At 45.0% G+C, this 17,340-nt stretch overlaps 2 protein-coding genes across 3 annotated transcripts; one reads left to right on the top strand and one right to left on the bottom strand.

The window, feature by feature from the left end:
- The first annotated feature begins 4,275 nt into the window (after window positions 1–4,275).
- On the top strand, window positions 4,276–11,044 carry LOC121611285 (integral membrane protein 2A-like). Its single transcript, XM_041943745.1, has 6 exons — window positions 4,276–4,626; window positions 5,041–5,178; window positions 7,191–7,376; window positions 7,459–7,569; window positions 8,857–9,001; window positions 9,620–11,044. The coding sequence occupies exons 1-6, from the start codon at window positions 4,555–4,557 to the stop codon at window positions 9,712–9,714; spliced, it is 747 nt and encodes a 248-aa protein (XP_041799679.1). The 5' UTR covers window positions 4,276–4,554; the 3' UTR covers window positions 9,715–11,044.
- gpr174 (G protein-coupled receptor 174) lies at window positions 10,971–17,089 on the bottom strand. Of its 2 annotated transcripts, XM_041943744.1 has the most exons (5): window positions 16,822–17,089; window positions 16,396–16,569; window positions 12,973–13,448; window positions 11,425–12,276; window positions 10,971–11,233 (listed from the first exon to the last, which is right to left on the bottom strand). In XM_041943744.1, exons 3-4 carry the CDS (start codon window positions 13,171–13,173, stop codon window positions 11,431–11,433), a joined length of 1,047 nt encoding a protein of 348 aa, XP_041799678.1. In that variant the 5' UTR covers window positions 13,174–13,448; window positions 16,396–16,569; window positions 16,822–17,089; the 3' UTR covers window positions 10,971–11,233; window positions 11,425–11,430. The 2 variants fall into 2 exon arrangements, with proteins under 2 accessions (XP_041799678.1, XP_041799677.1); XM_041943743.1 differs by lacking the exon at window positions 10,971–11,233 and having other exon boundaries at window positions 11,254–12,276.
- Between the last annotated feature and the right edge of the window lie 251 nt (window positions 17,090–17,340).

The raw sequence follows: 17,340 nt of genomic DNA, 5'->3' as shown, positions 1-17,340 counted from the left end.
CGAAGGCCTCTTTCCTAATCTCTGACGTCTACTAAAACCTTATTGCAGGCTTTTTCGAGTCCAGGTGGGACTGTAGCATCGTGGCCTCCAGCCATAAGAGTTTGTCAGCTCTGTGCTGTACCCACTGTGTGATGCGAGGAGAGTTTCTCTCTGACTTCAGTGAAGAAGCTGGAATACAAAGCTTTGAAATACAGCACAACTGAAGGAAAATACTGATGAGAGTATCGTTCTCCCGTGGAAAGGTGCTGTGTGTGTGTGTGTGTGTGTGTGTGTGCGTGTGTGTGTGTGTGTGTGTGCGTGCTTGCTGCTCCTCCCGTGAACCTGACAGAGGTGACGTCACTGAATCTGGAAGTGATTCGACCAGACTATGATACTATTGGCCATGATTCAGAAGAGGGTGTGTGTGTGTGTGTGTGTGTGTGTGTGTGTGTGTGTGTGTGTGTGGACATGTATTACTCATGTTGTGGGGACATAAATGTGTTTACAGTCACACTGTGGGGATTCGCCTTAATTATGGGGACAAACCACCATAATGGAAATCATTACATTTTAGGGTGAAGACTTGGGTCACGGTTAGGTGTCGGTTATGGTTAGGTAGGTTAGGTTAGGATTGGGGTAAGGGTAAGAGTTAGGCAAGTAGTGGTTATGGCTATGATCAGGGTAAGTCTCCATAAAATGAATTAAAGTCTACGTAATGTCCCCAAAAGTGATGGAAACATGTGTGTGGATGTGTGTGTGTGTGTGTGTGTGTGTGCGTGCTCCACCAGCACTAAGTCAACATGGCTGAAGTGTACATGCAGCGCTCTGGAGCAGTCTCTTGATGATGAGGTCATTTCCCCAGAGTTTAACCCCTGGGAACTAACAGACGTGTCCATTTCCATCGCTCTCTTCATTTCATCCCTTTTCATCCTCTTTTACTCTTCGACTTGTCTCTTTCTACCTGTGCCAGTTTCTTACCTTGACTTGTCTTTCATCACATACATGTGTGACCCGCACTCTTCCTTTCTTCCAGGCAGACGTTTCGTCCTTTCCTTCACTCTTCTGCAACATAAATCCTTTCATTCCTTCGTCTTTCTTTGTCACCAAACAGACAGGCTTCAACATTAGGTCACATGTTTAGAGAAAAACACCCATTCCTCCTGAAAACTTGTAGTCCGTGTTACATCATATATTATTTTAGCCTTAATAAATGACTCCAACAGCTCTAACAAACGTGCTTTCAAATTCAACATGTTTGTAAGAAGTGAAAGAATAGTTTCCATCAAGATTTACTTATGAGCTTTTCATGAATTCAAACTGATCACAGTTATTACTAAATTAAATGAGGCGACGAGATTAGTAATTATTTAAGAGCCGTACGTGACTGTTAGCTACGTAGATAATTGAAGCTAAAGCTAACGTTAGCTTGCTGATATATGACCCTTTAGAGTTGATGAGGTGAGCAGATATGAAATATGGCTGATAAACTGGAACTCAGCACTTCAAATGTGGTTTAATAATATCTTTAATTGGACGCTTTTAAATTACCATTCACAAAAATAACACGACATACCTCAAATTACAAAAAGCTGTGGCGGCAACATTTTGCTCAGTAACCAACTAATGTCAGCTAGGTTAGCATAATCGCTAACACACTTTAAGTTTAGTATATCTTTACACTGTCGTTTTTGGATGGTGTGCTACAACTTGTGAGGCTGCTATAGACTATACTGACTTTCTGTTTACATCATTGACTGATTTTCGTGCTACGAATGTTTCCTAGCTAAAAAGGTCTTTTGTAGCTACGACTTTTCATAGGTTTTAATGGCGCGTCAGACACTAGCTAGCTAAAACTAGCTAACCAGGAACTTGCAGTACGTTAAGGCTTTAGACACAAACTTATGAATAGCTGGTGCAACCCAGTCCTGATCTTTATTTTGACGTGCCCCCCCTCCCCAACCAGCCCACCAGAGCTCCTTCGGCGTGAAATTATTACATTTCCCTGAGGTGAGCCGAGCTGAGAGGATGAAGACAGGCCGACAGGCAGTGCTCTGGGAGAAAGAAGGTAGCTTTAGAAGCTGATACTCACAGGAAAGACTCATTTGTCACCCTTGTCTCAAAGCCACATGTGATTGCCAAAAGTGTGTGTGTGGTGGGCCAAGGATCATGAGACTGTGATGCACGCTGATTTTGAGGAGGGGGGGAAATCCGACGGCTGCTTTGAAGTAGCATCACCGCTCTCCACCACATGTCTACTCATGAGATCTGCTTTTGTGTTTCTCTCTTACATTTTCTCTCTCTCTCTTTCTCTCTCTCTCTCTCTGTTTGACCACTAAATGTTCTCCCACTAGAGGCACATGGTGATTATGGTGGGTCCACATGAACACATGTCAGTGACGTTATGAGGCGCTGAGCACCGTCGAACTTTTCGGTTCAAGGCAGCTCTGTGGCCAGCTGCTTTGGAACTGTGTGTATGTGTGTGTGTGCGTGTGTGTGTGTGTGTGTGCTAGACGTATGTCTTTGGAGCAGCGAGAGGGACAAAGTCATTTGTCACTTGCGGCTTCACATGTCTGGTATTGAAATTGATGACAAATCTACGAGGTGTGCGTGTGTGTGTGTGTGTGTTCATATTTGTTGGCTTGCATGCGGGTGATGTCATGCATGAGAGCTTCTTTTTCTCACACTTGATGAAGCCAGCTTTGCCCCTGCAGACTTTCACAGTTTGCTGACATTGTAGGCAAGGAGCTGTGTGTTTGTGTATACATGTGCATGCGTGTAGTGCGTGCGATTTTATTGCTTTCATTGGACGTCTGCTGCAGACCACAGGCAAACACTGGCATTCAAACTCGATCATACACGCCTGCCATCCACCATTATGACGCCCGCCGCCTCTGTATGCCTGTGCACAAAAACATGGGTGTCCAGTTGTGTATGTTTTGCTCTTTTCAGTCTGAGAGGCACAGAAATTGTACCTAGCAGGCGCGTTAGAAAGTTTGAGATGTAAACTGGATGGACGGCAAGTTTAATCTGCCGTTAATCAGCTCCTCGGAAAACTCACTCAAGCATCAGACACTGCAGATTGCTCTCCCTCGCCCTGTAACTCCCTCTGTGTTTTTCCCAGTCATCACTTTCCTCTCCCCCGGAATCACTCCATTTCACCCCCATCTGTCCCGACGCTTCTCCCCCCCCAAAATCATCCCTCGTTTCCCTCTGGAACAAGAGTGCGGTCGCCTCCTCTGCTTTTTCCCCTTCCTCTGTTGTGTGTGATGCTGAGAAGCCCTCAGGATTAAATCTAAGTCTTTTGTTTATCATCTCAGCTATTACTGCTAATGCTGGCTCTCCCTCTTTCTTGCTGTGTGCATGTGTGTGTGTATGTGTGTGTGTGTGTCCACGCATGCATGTGTGGGCAAGCTCTCAGATCAAACACAGCGTAAGACGAGCCCATAAACAAGCCTTCAGGACCACTTAGGATTTTTAGGGAGAGCCAGTTTAGGGGGGTACGTGGAGGGAGGGTTAGGTACAGAAATCAGCTGCTCTGTTTATGTACCTTTCAGTGGTGATTACCGGTCCAATCTGTCTGTTTAACAGAGGAAGTATCATAGCGTGTGTGCGTATGTGTGTGTTTGTGAGACCGGGAGATGCGTATGGTACAGTTGTAGCGCAGAGGGCTGGAGGGGTGCCACGGAGTTGCGTGGAATTAGAGCGCCGGTGCAGCAGTAAGTGTTTATTTACTCATACATTCAAACTTAACTGAGTCAGGAGAGTGAAAGCAGAGGAAGCACAGGACCACCACAGACCAGAGGACTGGGGATATGTGTCAGACGTACAGTACAGCCTTGGCACCGGCCTGTGTTTCCACACAGCGCAGTGAAGGCTGTGTACTGAGTGTGTCAGTGTGAGTGGGCAGACACACTGGCAGGTAGTGCCCAGTCTGTAGGAGGGAATATATTTACAGAGTCAGTTTACAGAGTGGAATATTCACAGAGATGAATAGGCCACTTTATGCACTCAAAATAGGACCTTCATTACTTTACAAAATGGAGTTATTTTTGTGTCATGTACTGCACAGAATGGAGCAGGTAGAGGGAGACTAGTTTAAGTGAAAGTGTAAACAGTGCCAGTCTTTAGTGCTTTTGGGTTCAGTTTAATGAATGGAAGCTGATTTTTCCTGATGGGGAGCGTGTTCATTAGGGAAAATGTTGGTAGATTCCACCTGCAGCCACTAGATGGCATCAAAGCTACACAAACTAACTCTCTGGATGGGATACTGGTGGCAATAAATGAGACAATAAGCGGTTTCAGTGGTCGCTGTCAAACCAGCAGTAACAGTCGTCTAAATGATCCCAGGCGTCAGGTGTTTGCATATGTTGCGTACCTTGAATTTGAAGGAGTTTCTCTCGCTTCCGTTTCGGATCTCATCTTAATCCCCTGCAGCCACCGGAAGCGCTAGATAAAGCCGAGGTTGCAAAGTGCGTCACATCGCGGAGCAGCCGAGAGTAAACGCAGCCTGCGGTCCGGCACAGTCTTCCCTCTTCTGTTTGCACACGAAGCCCGAGCCGACGTCTCCTCTCCAGCATGGTGAAGATCGCCTTTAACTCGGCCCTGGCGCAGAAGGCGCTGGGCAAAGAGGTGCCAGCCGCAGCGATGGTGAGCTAACGGTGCTTCGGCGCGGTGCCTGAGCCCGGTGTCTGTCTGTAGTCTGGCGGCAGGCCTGCGCCGGCCGCGGCCAGCCGCCTGTGACCGTGGACTTCATCTGAGCACATGCAGTGAACTCGTGTAGCATCTTGCGTTTTGCAAGTTTGATATTAAGAGGTTTGCAGTGGTTTTCTCAAAATGCACGGAGATGCATATTGCACCTAATGCAGCGCACAGTGGGACCGCCCATCTTCTGCACAGCTGTTCTGCAGAGGCCAAGCAGCCAGCGTGCTCAGAGACAGTCGAGTCGAAGCTGTGCGCATTGAATGTTGATAATCAGTATCTGCGATATTATTTATCATTATGGGATTGCAGTGTACAGTATTGCCTACGTGTGTGTGTGTGTGTGTGTGTGTGTGTGTTTAGGATCCTGAGCTGGCCTCTGCTCCAGCGGGCAACGAGGGCTCCACAGGTCGCTGCCTGCTCACCCTGCTGGGCATCGCCTTCATCCTCAGTGGGCTCATCGTGGGGGGAGCGTGTCTCTATCGATACTTCACCCCGAAGGTAAATGTGCGCGTCTGTGCCTGTGTGTGTGGTTCTGTATGTCGTTATCATAAGGCATATTAGTATGTAATATTGTTATTAGAGTTTTCTTTTATGTTTTTATATGCGTTCTATTGGTAGAAGTGTACTACTTATGCAACCACACAGCACCAGTCCAGGCTGCATAGAGGTTTAAAATGGTTAATCTACATTTCAGTCAGCATCAGAGTGCAACCAGATGGATAATCATGTAATATGTGGCCGATTCATTTTCCACAGAAGTAACTGCAGGTCAGGACCATTGGGTGGTGTAGTGATGAGGTTACAGTCACTGCAATGTGTAGTCTATGGCCGTGTGTCTCTTGTCTGTATCTACACTGTCACTGTCTAATAAAGGCAAAATGCCAAAAAATAATCCTATTTTAGGAAGTAATGATAAAATAATGATAATAATGAATGCTTCCATGAATCATCCTTTAGCCTTTTCTTATAAAGATTAGAAACAAGAGACTTTTTTTCTGACATTTGTCAGCTGTGTTTCTCATGGTTCCTGTTGCAAAAGAATAATCATGAATAAGGCAGCATCCAGTGGAAGTGAAGCAAAAATTCAGATTACACATGCAAACCCCTGAGGATGCTTATATATACAGGGTGCGTCCGGAATGAAACAGTATCAGATGTTATCCTTTAATTCTCTGTCACTGTGACTGGACTCGTGTGGGAGGGGGCGTGGGGGAGTGTTATTGGAGTTTTTGGAGAATTATTAACGCTGCTCTCGGCTGCTGATGGGACGCTGTTTCCTTGGTGGGAAACCAGAATGCTGACTCTCGCTCACTTCCACCTTCAGAGAAAGTGCGGACTTCAACGTTTTGAAAGCGTCAGCGTGAGGGTCTCACATTTAATAAAAGTGTGTCTGCGCCCACAGGGCTTCTTCTGTTGTGCAAATGAAGCAGAGACCAAAACGTCTCATTAAAACTATTAATACCATACGTAAACACTTCTTGGCTCATATGAAATTCTGCTTTTGTTCAAGAGACTCATCCCAGGTACCACCTGCAATATGAAAGACTTGTTCTGCTTTATTCCTCTCTTGTTGTTGAAGTGTCAGGCCGGTACACAATTAGGACTCAGATGCGGAGACTCGAAACACAGCTTTATTGAGCACGTAATGCCAGACCTCTTCACTGAGCAAAGCAATCTAGGGCTATGAAATTACCTAAGGTATATATAATATTAACTATATTCACAATAATACGGAATTATCTAAGAAAGGAAAAGAAACAGAAGATGCCCTAACAGAGGATAATATCTAAGTAACTGAAACACTATGAAACGCTACAAACAGAACTAATACTAAATAAGAAAAGTCTAACAAATTAAAAACTCTCTTAATGAGGACTACAAAACGGCTTAGCAAAGACAAAAGCAAAATGACTAAATCTGAACTATTTAAATTACAAACAAAAACACGAAGAGGACTACAGAACACGGGACAAAGACAGGCACGGGTGAATCGGCCCTCAGACTAAGACACACTGGGCAAGTGCTCTAAAACGACAGGAGAGTTAGGTTTTCAAAATAAAACAGGAAATAACGAGACAAAACCCAAGACAAGACAAACCTCACCACGGTGTGACATCAAGAAGTACATTTCCTTTAAGCAACACATTTCATATCACATCAGTCCCTTGAATCGGATACAGATCGTACAGTTTGCACTGAGAATTAACACTCTGTATGTTGTTTCCTTTACAAGTTCACACTGTCACGTAACACACACACACAGACCCACGTAGTCGAGAGACATGTGAGTGAGTGGCTGGTTGAGCTCAATACCTAGCAAGCAGCTGGAGTACGTCTTTTCAGACCAAGCATTTCATCACAAATGAGCACCATGCATTTGTCAGCCACAAACTCCTGATGTCTAAAAAAGCAAAGATTTGTCAACTAACCAACTATATTTGGGCACCAAACGTATTATTTGTCTTTGTGTGCATGAAAGTGATTTATTGTGCTCTTCCTCGGGCCTCCAGAGGCTGTATCACGGAGCGATGCAGTTCAGTGATGTGTCACCCGGAGCTGGAGGAGAGAGCCAGCCATACTACCTGCCGCGGGTGGAGGAGGAGATGGAGATCACTGACAGCATGGCCGTCATCAGCGTCCCGCCGCCCCGCTTCAGACCCGGAGACCCTGCTTACATCCTCCACGACTTCAACAGGGTAACACTCACACACAGATTACCCCTGAATGCTCCCGTTAATGTGGTTGAAATTCTACCCTGATCGCTTTGTGTGCGAGCAGAAGCTGACGGCGTACCTGGACCTGACCCTGAGGACCTGCTTCGTGATTCCTCTGAACACCTCGGTGGTGCTCCCCCCTCAGGACCTCATCGACCTCTTCTCCCAGCTGATGGTGAGTGGTCACCAGCGCACGTCCTCAGGATGCAGCTGCCAGTAGAAGAGGCCGAGAGGAAACACAATGTACTGACACAGCACTCTCACTCGAGCTCCTGCGTAAGCTCTGATATTACGGACTAAATATTACCTGATGAAATCCAGGGATTTATAATAATTCCAGAGATTGTCTGCGCTTTAATCCTGTGCAAATCTGACATTTCTGTCATTTGTAAAGTAATAATTTCCAGCACATGCCACCTTCCCCTATTCCAGACAGTCTGGGATATTAGTAACTCTGCATGAATCAGGATGAGTAATCTCCACCAGAATTTAGAGCTTGTGTATTTCTTTCCTCTCTCAGTGTCTATAGATTTGTGGTGCGGTAAAGGGTGTCAGCGGAACATTAAATGTAATCCATGTTTAACATGTTTTAAATGCATATTCCTCAGCCGTGCTAGCAGCTCAGTGGGGCCACTCAGCCACAGCTGTGCTTTGAGCTAAATGCTAGCATCGGTACGCTAACATGCCATAGATGTAATGTTTAGTATGTTTACCGACTTATTTTAGCGGGTTAGCATGCTAACATTTGCTAGTTGGCGCTAAACACAAAGCACAGCTGAGGCTGATGGGAAGGTGGTTAGTTTTGCAGGGTTTTAGTCATTAAGAATAAGTATTTGTTTGCAAATGAAAACATTGACCTGATGATGGCACCAGATGAAAAGTCAAAGGATCAGTCACTGCTGTTCCTCGCGCCGTGATGTTAGCGTGGCCACAAATGATCACATTTAGATCACAGGTATTTCTTGGTATCAGAAAGCTATTTCATTACGAATACAAAGGGTGTTGTTTTGATGGTAAAATATCTGAAACAGTGTGTATTTTCCATTCCAGTAGTGTTGTCCTGGTTTAGGTTTCAGGATCCTGTAGAAAACCAGATCTCTGAATTTTAGTGACAATGGAGCGTGGTCAGCAGAGCAGGTTTGAGAACAGTCAGTCCTCCTGGATGTAGGCACTGAGAGTTGAATTGGCGTCTCTGAGTTCTCCTCCATGACAGGTTGTACAGCATTTGGTGTTTGGTGGGTGGTGGTGCAATCGGCGAATTTCATTATCCGTTCTGAAACTGTCTCGCAAAATGCAGAAGTTTGGGGATGATTCATTAATTAGGCAGTTTACTTCCCACGCTGTGTTTTCACACTTCAGTTGTGTTCACCGAGCTGCGTTTCATTTTGGGGAGACGTTTTAAAGTGGTTTGAACATGTATTATGGTTCCTCCATGACCCACGATCCCTTCTGTCTGTCGCAGTCCGGCTCTTACCGCAGCTACTTGGTGCACGAGGACCTGGTGGTGACGGAGCGCATCGATGATATCAAGCCTCTGGGCTTCTACATCCGCCGACTGTGCGATGGGAAGGAAACATACAGAATGCAGCGCCGCTCCAGCCTGCCAGGTGTGGACTCACTGTTCAGCTGACGCCCGCAGCAGCATGCATTTTCATTTCTTTATTTTCTAAATAAGCTAAACTGTTTCTGAATTTTTGTATCTGCTTCCCATGTTAAAAACCGCTCCTCCTACGTGACACCACACCAGGAACGCCCCCAGTAGTTCTCATTCTGTCCACATTCTGCACAAGATGTTGTCTCCCTTCTTCAGCAAGCCCACATGGTGTTAGTTATGTACCATCATTGAATATGTCTGTCCCTTTTTCACATTCAGCATTAAAGTGGACCAGCCATGCTGTTAATTTTGAAAGTAGAAGTTTATTTGCTCACCTTGCTGCAGTTCGCAGACTTACCGGGTCATTGGCAGCTCCTGCTCACTCAGTGTTGTGTTTGTCCCACATCATAGAAAGGAGGGAACTCTAGCTAGTCAACGTCAGCTGTTTTTCATGCATGCATAAGGTTCTTTTTTGTAATTACAGTCCAGTTTTGACTCCAAAGTGCACAACTCAAAGCAAACACTGAGAGTATATAGACTGATTTCTGCAGAGACCGAATTGTAATTCCACTCTGACTCTTGCCTCCTCAGCATTTCATGGTTTGTGTGCGTCTTTGTGTCCCTCCCTCAGGTGGAGGCATCCAGAAGCGCTCTGCTGACGAATGTTTCACCATCCGCCACTTTGAGAACAAGTTTGTGACGGAGACCACGATCTGCAAGGCTTGATGGGAAAGCGTGAGCATAGGTCAGAGAGCGAGTGATGGAGAGAGCCAGAGTGACAGACAGTGACAGGTAGAGAGAGAGTAGGAGGGAGTAGGCGAAGGAGGGAACAACTTTTAGCAGAAAGTTACTTTTGTACAAATCTCCAGTTTTTGCCTCCCCTGCTTTAACCCCAGTGATAAGTGAATTTAAGTTAGTGTTATAAAACCTAACCCCCTCCTCTGCTGTATTTCCCTGTATAAGTCTTAGCTCTCTTGCTCAAATATTCACTAGTTAGTCTTGTACTGATAACCAGCGTCAGCCTGCTTACTAAGAATATACTAAGTTTCCATTTGTTATGTTGGTTTTTGTTCTGTTGCTGTAGCTTCCTGCAGATTATTGTTGTTTCTGTGTTACAACAGCCGATCGCCTCCAGACCAGAGTTGTTAGTCCTTCTACTGAATATCCTAACGATACTGAGAAGTCATTCATATCAGACCTGTGTGTGTGTGTGTGTGTGTTTGTCAGCTTACTGTTCCCACTAGAGCAGCCTTGACAAGATCTACCATATGTTATAGTGTGATATAGCACAAGTCGCCATGCAGACGTATGGTACAGTACAGTTACAGTGCACACGTAACGTGGCTGTCAGTGTCCCCTAATGGATGGCACAAGCTCAGAGCTCTCAGTCACCATTTTTGTAGATATTTCCCAGAGTGCCCTGCTGCTCCCAGAGCCCTCTGCTGTCCCGCCGCGTGATGACTTTATGTAATTGGTGGTGTCGAACCTGATGGTGAGCAGTCCAGCACCCTATATGACCAGTGTTTGTGTTTGTGTAGAAACCTCATCTGTGACAATAAACTTGAAGGATGGTTGATGAGTGAATAAACTAAAGGGAAATTTCACCGAATCTGAAAACACTTTCTGTCAGTTTTTGAATTCTTATTTATGAGTCTGTTGTCCCATGTGACATGAGATGACCTTTACTGCGGTAAACGGCCAACTATAAGTGGCTGCACGTTTTTGCAGAGCACTGCGTGTTTAAAATTGTCATAGGAGCAGCACGTTTCAGTCAGTCCGCACAAAACACTTTTTTGAAAACCCTGAAGAACAAGCTTGAAAGTGTGGAAAAAAATGTCCTTTAGCCAAATAACTTCTAGTGATTTTCAGTGGTTTACCACTCGACGCCTGCACAGAAAGACAATCAGACAGGAAATGTGCTTGTAAAACTGTGTTTCTGTCTCAGCTTTTTAACAATACTAGATTAGATAAAAAAAAAAAAAACAATGTTGTCCGCAGCTATTGAAATGAACTTCACTTTGTTGCTGAATAAAGTTGCATTTCTTTACCTACTGAATAGTTTGACTGTTTGCTTATTATTACAGCGCCGACGAAAGCTTTGGAAAGCCAGCACTAACCCCTTTATGATCCTCTGCAAGCTGCTAGCTCTGTTGGCGGGTTTATGGCCTTGCCTGTACTCTGTATTTCCTGATCCTGATTAGCGATGATGGCTGATGGTCATCCTTTATGACAGGAACAGCTCACTCTTCACCATGCAAATTTAGAAAGAGCAGACACACCCTTTATTGAACTATAAATAGAAAAAACATTGTGAAACTTGCTCGCATGTTTTCACATACTGTTTGCATGTAAATCACATTAGTTTTCAGGAACATATAGATTTTATCTCATGGTTTAGTGGTTGAGATTGAACTTCTGCCCCTCAGAGAGACTCACTGTAGTCTAGTCGTCCTCTAAGTCTTCCCCTCCGGCTATACAGGACAGGCGCCTGCTGAAAGTTATGCTCTCTGGTATCTCCGGCTTGCTCAGTCGCCTCCAGAATTCATCAGTTGTGAAATAGTACATGAGTGGGTCCAGGCTGCAGTTCAGGCTGGCCAGGCAGAGCGTGACGGGGTGGCATCGCAGAATCAGGTCCCTCAGGGCGCAGCTGCTTACGACGTTTGCTTTTACCAGAAAGTCCAGGGGCATTGTGACATGGTAAGGAACAAAGCACACCAGGAAGACCACAGCACAGCTTAGCACCATCCTTAACGCCCTCCTCTTCTCCCCTCGGTCAGGAATTGCGCCTGCCGTCTTTTCCCGGAGGCTCCCGGCAGTCAGACAGGTGCAGGCTAACACCAGGATGAGGGGGATGATGAAGCCCAACAGCTCGGCTATGATGAGGAGGACCCCGGCTGCGGGAATGCTGACGGTCCTCATGGGCAGCTCTGAGAAACACACTGAGTCAGGCACAGTGAGGTGGGCGCTGGCCTCCGAGCCGAGGCGCCGGTCACTGGAGTTAGAGTTTAGATCGCTGCTGGGGTTCCTCAGCAGAGGGAAGGGCAGGCAGCCCAGGAAGACCAGCAGCCAGCCCAGGGCACAGATTAACAAGTCTCGTTTTCGCCTGGATGAGCTGTACCTCAGCGGGCGCATGATGAGCTCACAGCGGCGCATGCTGACGCACACCAGGAAGTAGATGGACGCGTACATGTTGACATACTTGAGATAGAAGCAGATCATGCAGAGCGAATGACCAAAGGGCCAGTTGTTGTACAGGTAATAGTAGATCCGCAGAGGCAGGGAGAGCACCTGAGGAGAGTCAAGAGTTTCAAGATGTAGAACTACAAACACAGCAGCCAAAAAACAAGCAAACCCCTCCTATCTGTGCATAATATTCTCTTATTGTGATGACTTTGATTAAAACAAAGGATTGATTCACATTGTTTCAAGTCTTGTTGAAATCACATTGTAGATGCAGTTTTGTAAATTTGTATATTTATTAATCTAGCATTGATTTATTCGTACATGCTTCTTTTTTTCTATAGCAGCTGAACAAATTGCATCCTCCACTGAAGGCCATGAGCAGTGGCTGAAAGCGCTGCCAAAGGTCCAACATGTGGACTCTGGGTTTGTTTGTCAAACTGAGGTCAAGAATGAATGTGCAAGCTCAGCATTTCTTGGTTTGCACAAGTGTATGAACAACTAATCAAGGTGCCTTATGACACAGTTTGTTCATCTGTCATTAAATGTCATTATGGGTGTTATATAGTGAGTTATCAATCAATAAATCATTAATTAATGACTTCATAGATTAGTTCTACTGTCCTCTCAGAAATCATCTGAACAGGAAACATCAATGATGAAAAGCGATCTTTAGTCAGATTATCATAGATGAGGTGAAACAAATAGGATCTGACACATAAATCGATGCATAAACATACGTACATATATGAGGAATTCCACGAATAACAGAATAATCACATATGAAGCAGCAAAGACTTTTACCTGCAGCAGGTCGGCCACAGCCAGGTTCATCATGAACACCACTGCCTTCTTGGTTTCTCTGACATAGACCCTGAACACCCAGATCGCCAGCACATTACCCAGCAGGCCCGGCGCTAGGATCACACTGTACACCACTGCATACACGTAGTGCTGGTAGGTGCGGAGGTCTACACTGCTTTCACAGCTGTGGTTGTAGCTCATCTTAAACCGGGGGCTGTTATACTGTTTACTGTTAACACGAGGAGCCCTGTGAGCCAGCAGGAAGCTTTTATCAGGGAATCTGCTTGTAGTCTGGTGACGGACGTATTCGAGCGTCCATGCTGTCTGTTATGGCGAGGAGGGCGGGGGTCCACGCTTCTTTCAGTGAAGGTAGAGTGTGTGTCCAGCGCTGATAAACTGTTGGTATTTCAGACCGCACTCAATCCCAGTGCCCACTGTCTTGCCCTGTGCATGCTGGGATAGGTGAAAGCAGGTATCTGTAGAAGACAGGGTGATATTTGTGCCATGGTTAATTAGTTTATGATGGCAGCATGTTTTGCATGTTGCACAGAAAAGCTCTCAGGCTTTGAGAGAGAGCCTTTCTCCATCAGGCATATCACACACACACACACATACACACACACACACACACACACACACACACACTCAGCAGTGCCTGATACAGTACATTATCTATGTGATCACAGCTTTTGCAGTGCCATTTACAGTAAATATGCAAACCCACAGAGAAGTTGATGCAACAGTCTCCCACGGAGTGCTCAGCACCGAGCGTCTCCGCTGCAGGGAAGCCTACAACAGGCCTGTGCGAAACGCCTCGCAGCGAGGCATCAGTGAAACTGGCGTGGTGACTGTAGCAGTGAGACCAACATGTGGTTAACAGCCAGGCCAAACACACCGGCTCTCTCTTACTTACAGGTGAGAAAAATTTGTTTCTCTGTTGAGTTTTCACATCCCCAGCAGCACACAATGAAAGTCACTTTGCAAGAGTTGAGAAACTTGTAGGCAACTTTGAACCCTCATGAACTTCAGACGCAGATTTGAACATGATAAAGGAGAAATGTCCAGTCATATCAGGAACCGAGCTTCTGATCTTTGTAGGCCTGATCCATCCACCCAGGCTGTAAACATCAGTAGGTGTATGCTGGTTCAGCATGGGCTGCCTCTCTGTTTGCTTAGCCCGTGTAAACTGTTTAAGAACGCGCAGTGTGACCTATGAGGACTCATCCTGTTCTGCCTCTTTCATTTTCTGATTTGACTTGGACGAAATGATCCCGGCTAATTATGGAAACGAAAAGGAGAAGTTGTTTTGTTTTCTTTGTTGCACGTCTTTCACACATGCAGTATTTTCACAGATGAGACATCTGAATTCATGATTTCATTGATCACATTGTTCAAACTGGACAATCAGGCTTACTGCATATGACATGCATTTCCACACTGAAGAACCTTAGCTCTCGAACACAAGAAATAAACTGATAAATTGGGGTAAAAGTTACTTTAAACAAGCAAAATTGTCTGCCGACAGATTGGGAAAATTTCACTTATTATTAAACCAAGTAAAATATCTAATCTTAAAAACCCACAGTTATCTTAAAAGTAGTTTAGCCAGACTAATAAAGAGTACATTTGTCTGCATACAAAGACATTCTGACTTTGAGAAAGCAGTTTTGTTCTTGTCATTTTTCAACAGCTTCATAATTCTGGGAACTCTAGTTTAAAGCATTAAGCTGCACAGAACCAGTGATAAAATGTCAGTAAGAAGTTATGAAATCGTATTAGGACAATGACGCACAAAAAGCTTGAAACAAGTGAAGTGCTCTTCCATAAAAACTGCCTGATAAGAAGATAAATTTAATCTAAGCAACCATATATAGTCTTGATTTAAGATATTTCATCTCACTTTGATTTTTACACCCACTGAATGCCTTTAAATGTCTGTTTCTAACATGAAAGCTACTGCAGCTACTTTATCTCTTCAGAGCATCGTTACTCAAGGAAGCCTGCAAGGAAACAATGTGACATAAATAATACTGATAACACACATCTGTTTTATGTCTACCTTCACCTTTTCTACATGTATTCTAAACGGAGTGTGAGCACTTCTCAGCAGCTTCTCCTTCATTTCAGTAAAAGTACCAACACAGTGGAACAATACTCTGCTATCAGTATCTTCCTTAAGATGAAGCACAGCAGTCTCATCAGCACAGTGTACTTCGCAGTAACAGTAATCATTTTGCACAGTAAGTAGCATTGTACTGTTGTAGCTGTTGCAACTGCCTCACTTGTAGGTAGTTAAGTCCATTAGTTCTCAACCTTAGGGTCACAAGATGAGTCTGAAGGGCCATTAGATGATTTTTTTAACTTCTGAAATGACAAGGAGCCCCATGTAGAGACTTGTTTAATCTTCAGCATTGTGTGTTTTATAAGCTTATCAGTTGGGGTGGCTGTGGCTCAGGAGGTTTAGCGGGTGTCCACTTATAGGAAGGTCAGTGATGTCTACATGTCAAAGTATTCTTGGGCAAGATACTGAGTGTGTGTGTGTGTGTGTGTGAATGGTTAAAAGGCTTGCAGGCTTGCAATGAGCCGGAGGCCAAGCCATTGTATGAATGTGTGTCAAACGGTGAATGCAGACTTGTGTTTTAGAGGCATGGTTGTAAAGTGGTGATGAAACTAGAAAAGCACACTGTGTAAACAGTACAGTCCATTTACCTTCATATGTTCTTAATGTCAACTCTTAATCTGAAAGGTTACTATAGCTATCAGATACATGTCGTGGAACAAAAAGGACAATATTTACCTCCAAAATATTGTGGAATAGAAGCATAAAGTAGCATAAAGTGCAAACAACCAAGCTCCTCAGGACAGCACTGTTCTTTCCTCTCCCAGCGAGGACGTTAGAGCGCAGAGGAATTTGGGATAAGCTGAGCAGGGATTTGATTTAAGAGATACAAACTCCTCCGCAGCACTCAGGCCTCTGCTCTCTGACTGCCTCTTATCCCACTTCGCAGCACTCACAAAGATCTCCCAGCGGACCCTCAGTCCCCATCTTCCTTTTAGCTTCACTAACCTTCGACCCATGTGAGACTGTTTTAGTGTGATTCATCTCTCATGGCTGTCACTCTTTGCATGTACAGTACAGTATACCTCTGTCGGAGACTGTTAATATGACCTCAAAGGACTTCTCTTTGATGACCAATCACTTTTATTTCACTTCCTCCTTGGAGTTTATGGCAGTTGTATCGTGTGTACGATGATGACCCTCCCAAGAAAGCACATATGTGATATCCGGTAGCTACATGTCATCTTTCTGTGGCAGAAACATCCCTGTATGTCTTTAGATCTGACTTATCTTTAGACCCACAAAGGAAACCTGGCTAGGGGAATATCATTTATTTATTTTTTAAAAAGGAGCAGCACCCTTACCTTAGGATTGAGCAGTTTTATTCCTCCAATCTTGCCAATGGAAACGCATCATTTGATCAAGAGTGATTCATCTCTCTGTGGGCTGTTGGCGCGTTTCCACTCAGACGCGACATCTGGCCTCGTGTGTCAGCATCCAAAACGTTGCCATCGAGCGCCCAGGTCCCTCCACGTGCGCTGCTCCAACACACAAAACACGTCATGAACCCCATCCACAGATATACGCTGTGGGCTGCTCACAGATAAAGGAACACACGCTCTGCCACTGGCCTACAGACACACATTCACACCCTCAACATAACAGACATTCCTCACACTGGAGAAACATGCGAGATCCCCCATGAGGCATGACTCCATGCTGAAAGCATCCAGCTGTTACAGCCTCTCCTTTTTTAAAGGAACCCATAAGATTGCCAGTGAATATCTCACCTCTCTCTTCCAACTTGAAGCTGCGTCACATCAAAAAGCAGAACGGCAGAGCATCAGCCAACACGCATGCCATCCCCTCCCTCCTCCCTCTCTGATGCTATTCACTTTCTCTGTCCCGCCGTCTGACTTTCTCTCACTCTGCTCTCTCTTTTGTCACTTGTTTGTATCCAAGTCCTACCGTCTCGTCCTTCTCTCATCAGACGTTGCTCGATTTCCTGTTTTGATTTCTCAACATCTCTTCTATATGTCTGTCTTTGCTCTCTCTGTGTGTCTGCTGTGCCGGAGGTTTTAGCACACATAGGGCTTCCTGTGAGTGTGTGGGGGTGTGGTTTATCAGAATTTTTGACACCATGACTTCTGCTATTGTGGCTGCTTTTTTCCCTTGTGGACGATTTCTATCTGGCGTGTGTGTCCTCTTGATGGCAGATAAAAACACAGGAATTTCATAGAATCAATACTAAAACTAGGGACAGACAGGGACTTTTGGGGCCTTCTTAGCAGCTTTTGGTTTCACATATT

Source organism: Chelmon rostratus, chromosome 9 (assembly GCF_017976325.1).
Source record: "Chelmon rostratus isolate fCheRos1 chromosome 9, fCheRos1.pri, whole genome shotgun sequence".
NCBI classification, from domain to species: domain Eukaryota; kingdom Metazoa; phylum Chordata; class Actinopteri; order Chaetodontiformes; family Chaetodontidae; genus Chelmon; species Chelmon rostratus.
The sequence above is the reverse complement of the archived record's forward strand: the minus strand, read 5'-3'. Positions and strand labels throughout refer to the sequence as shown.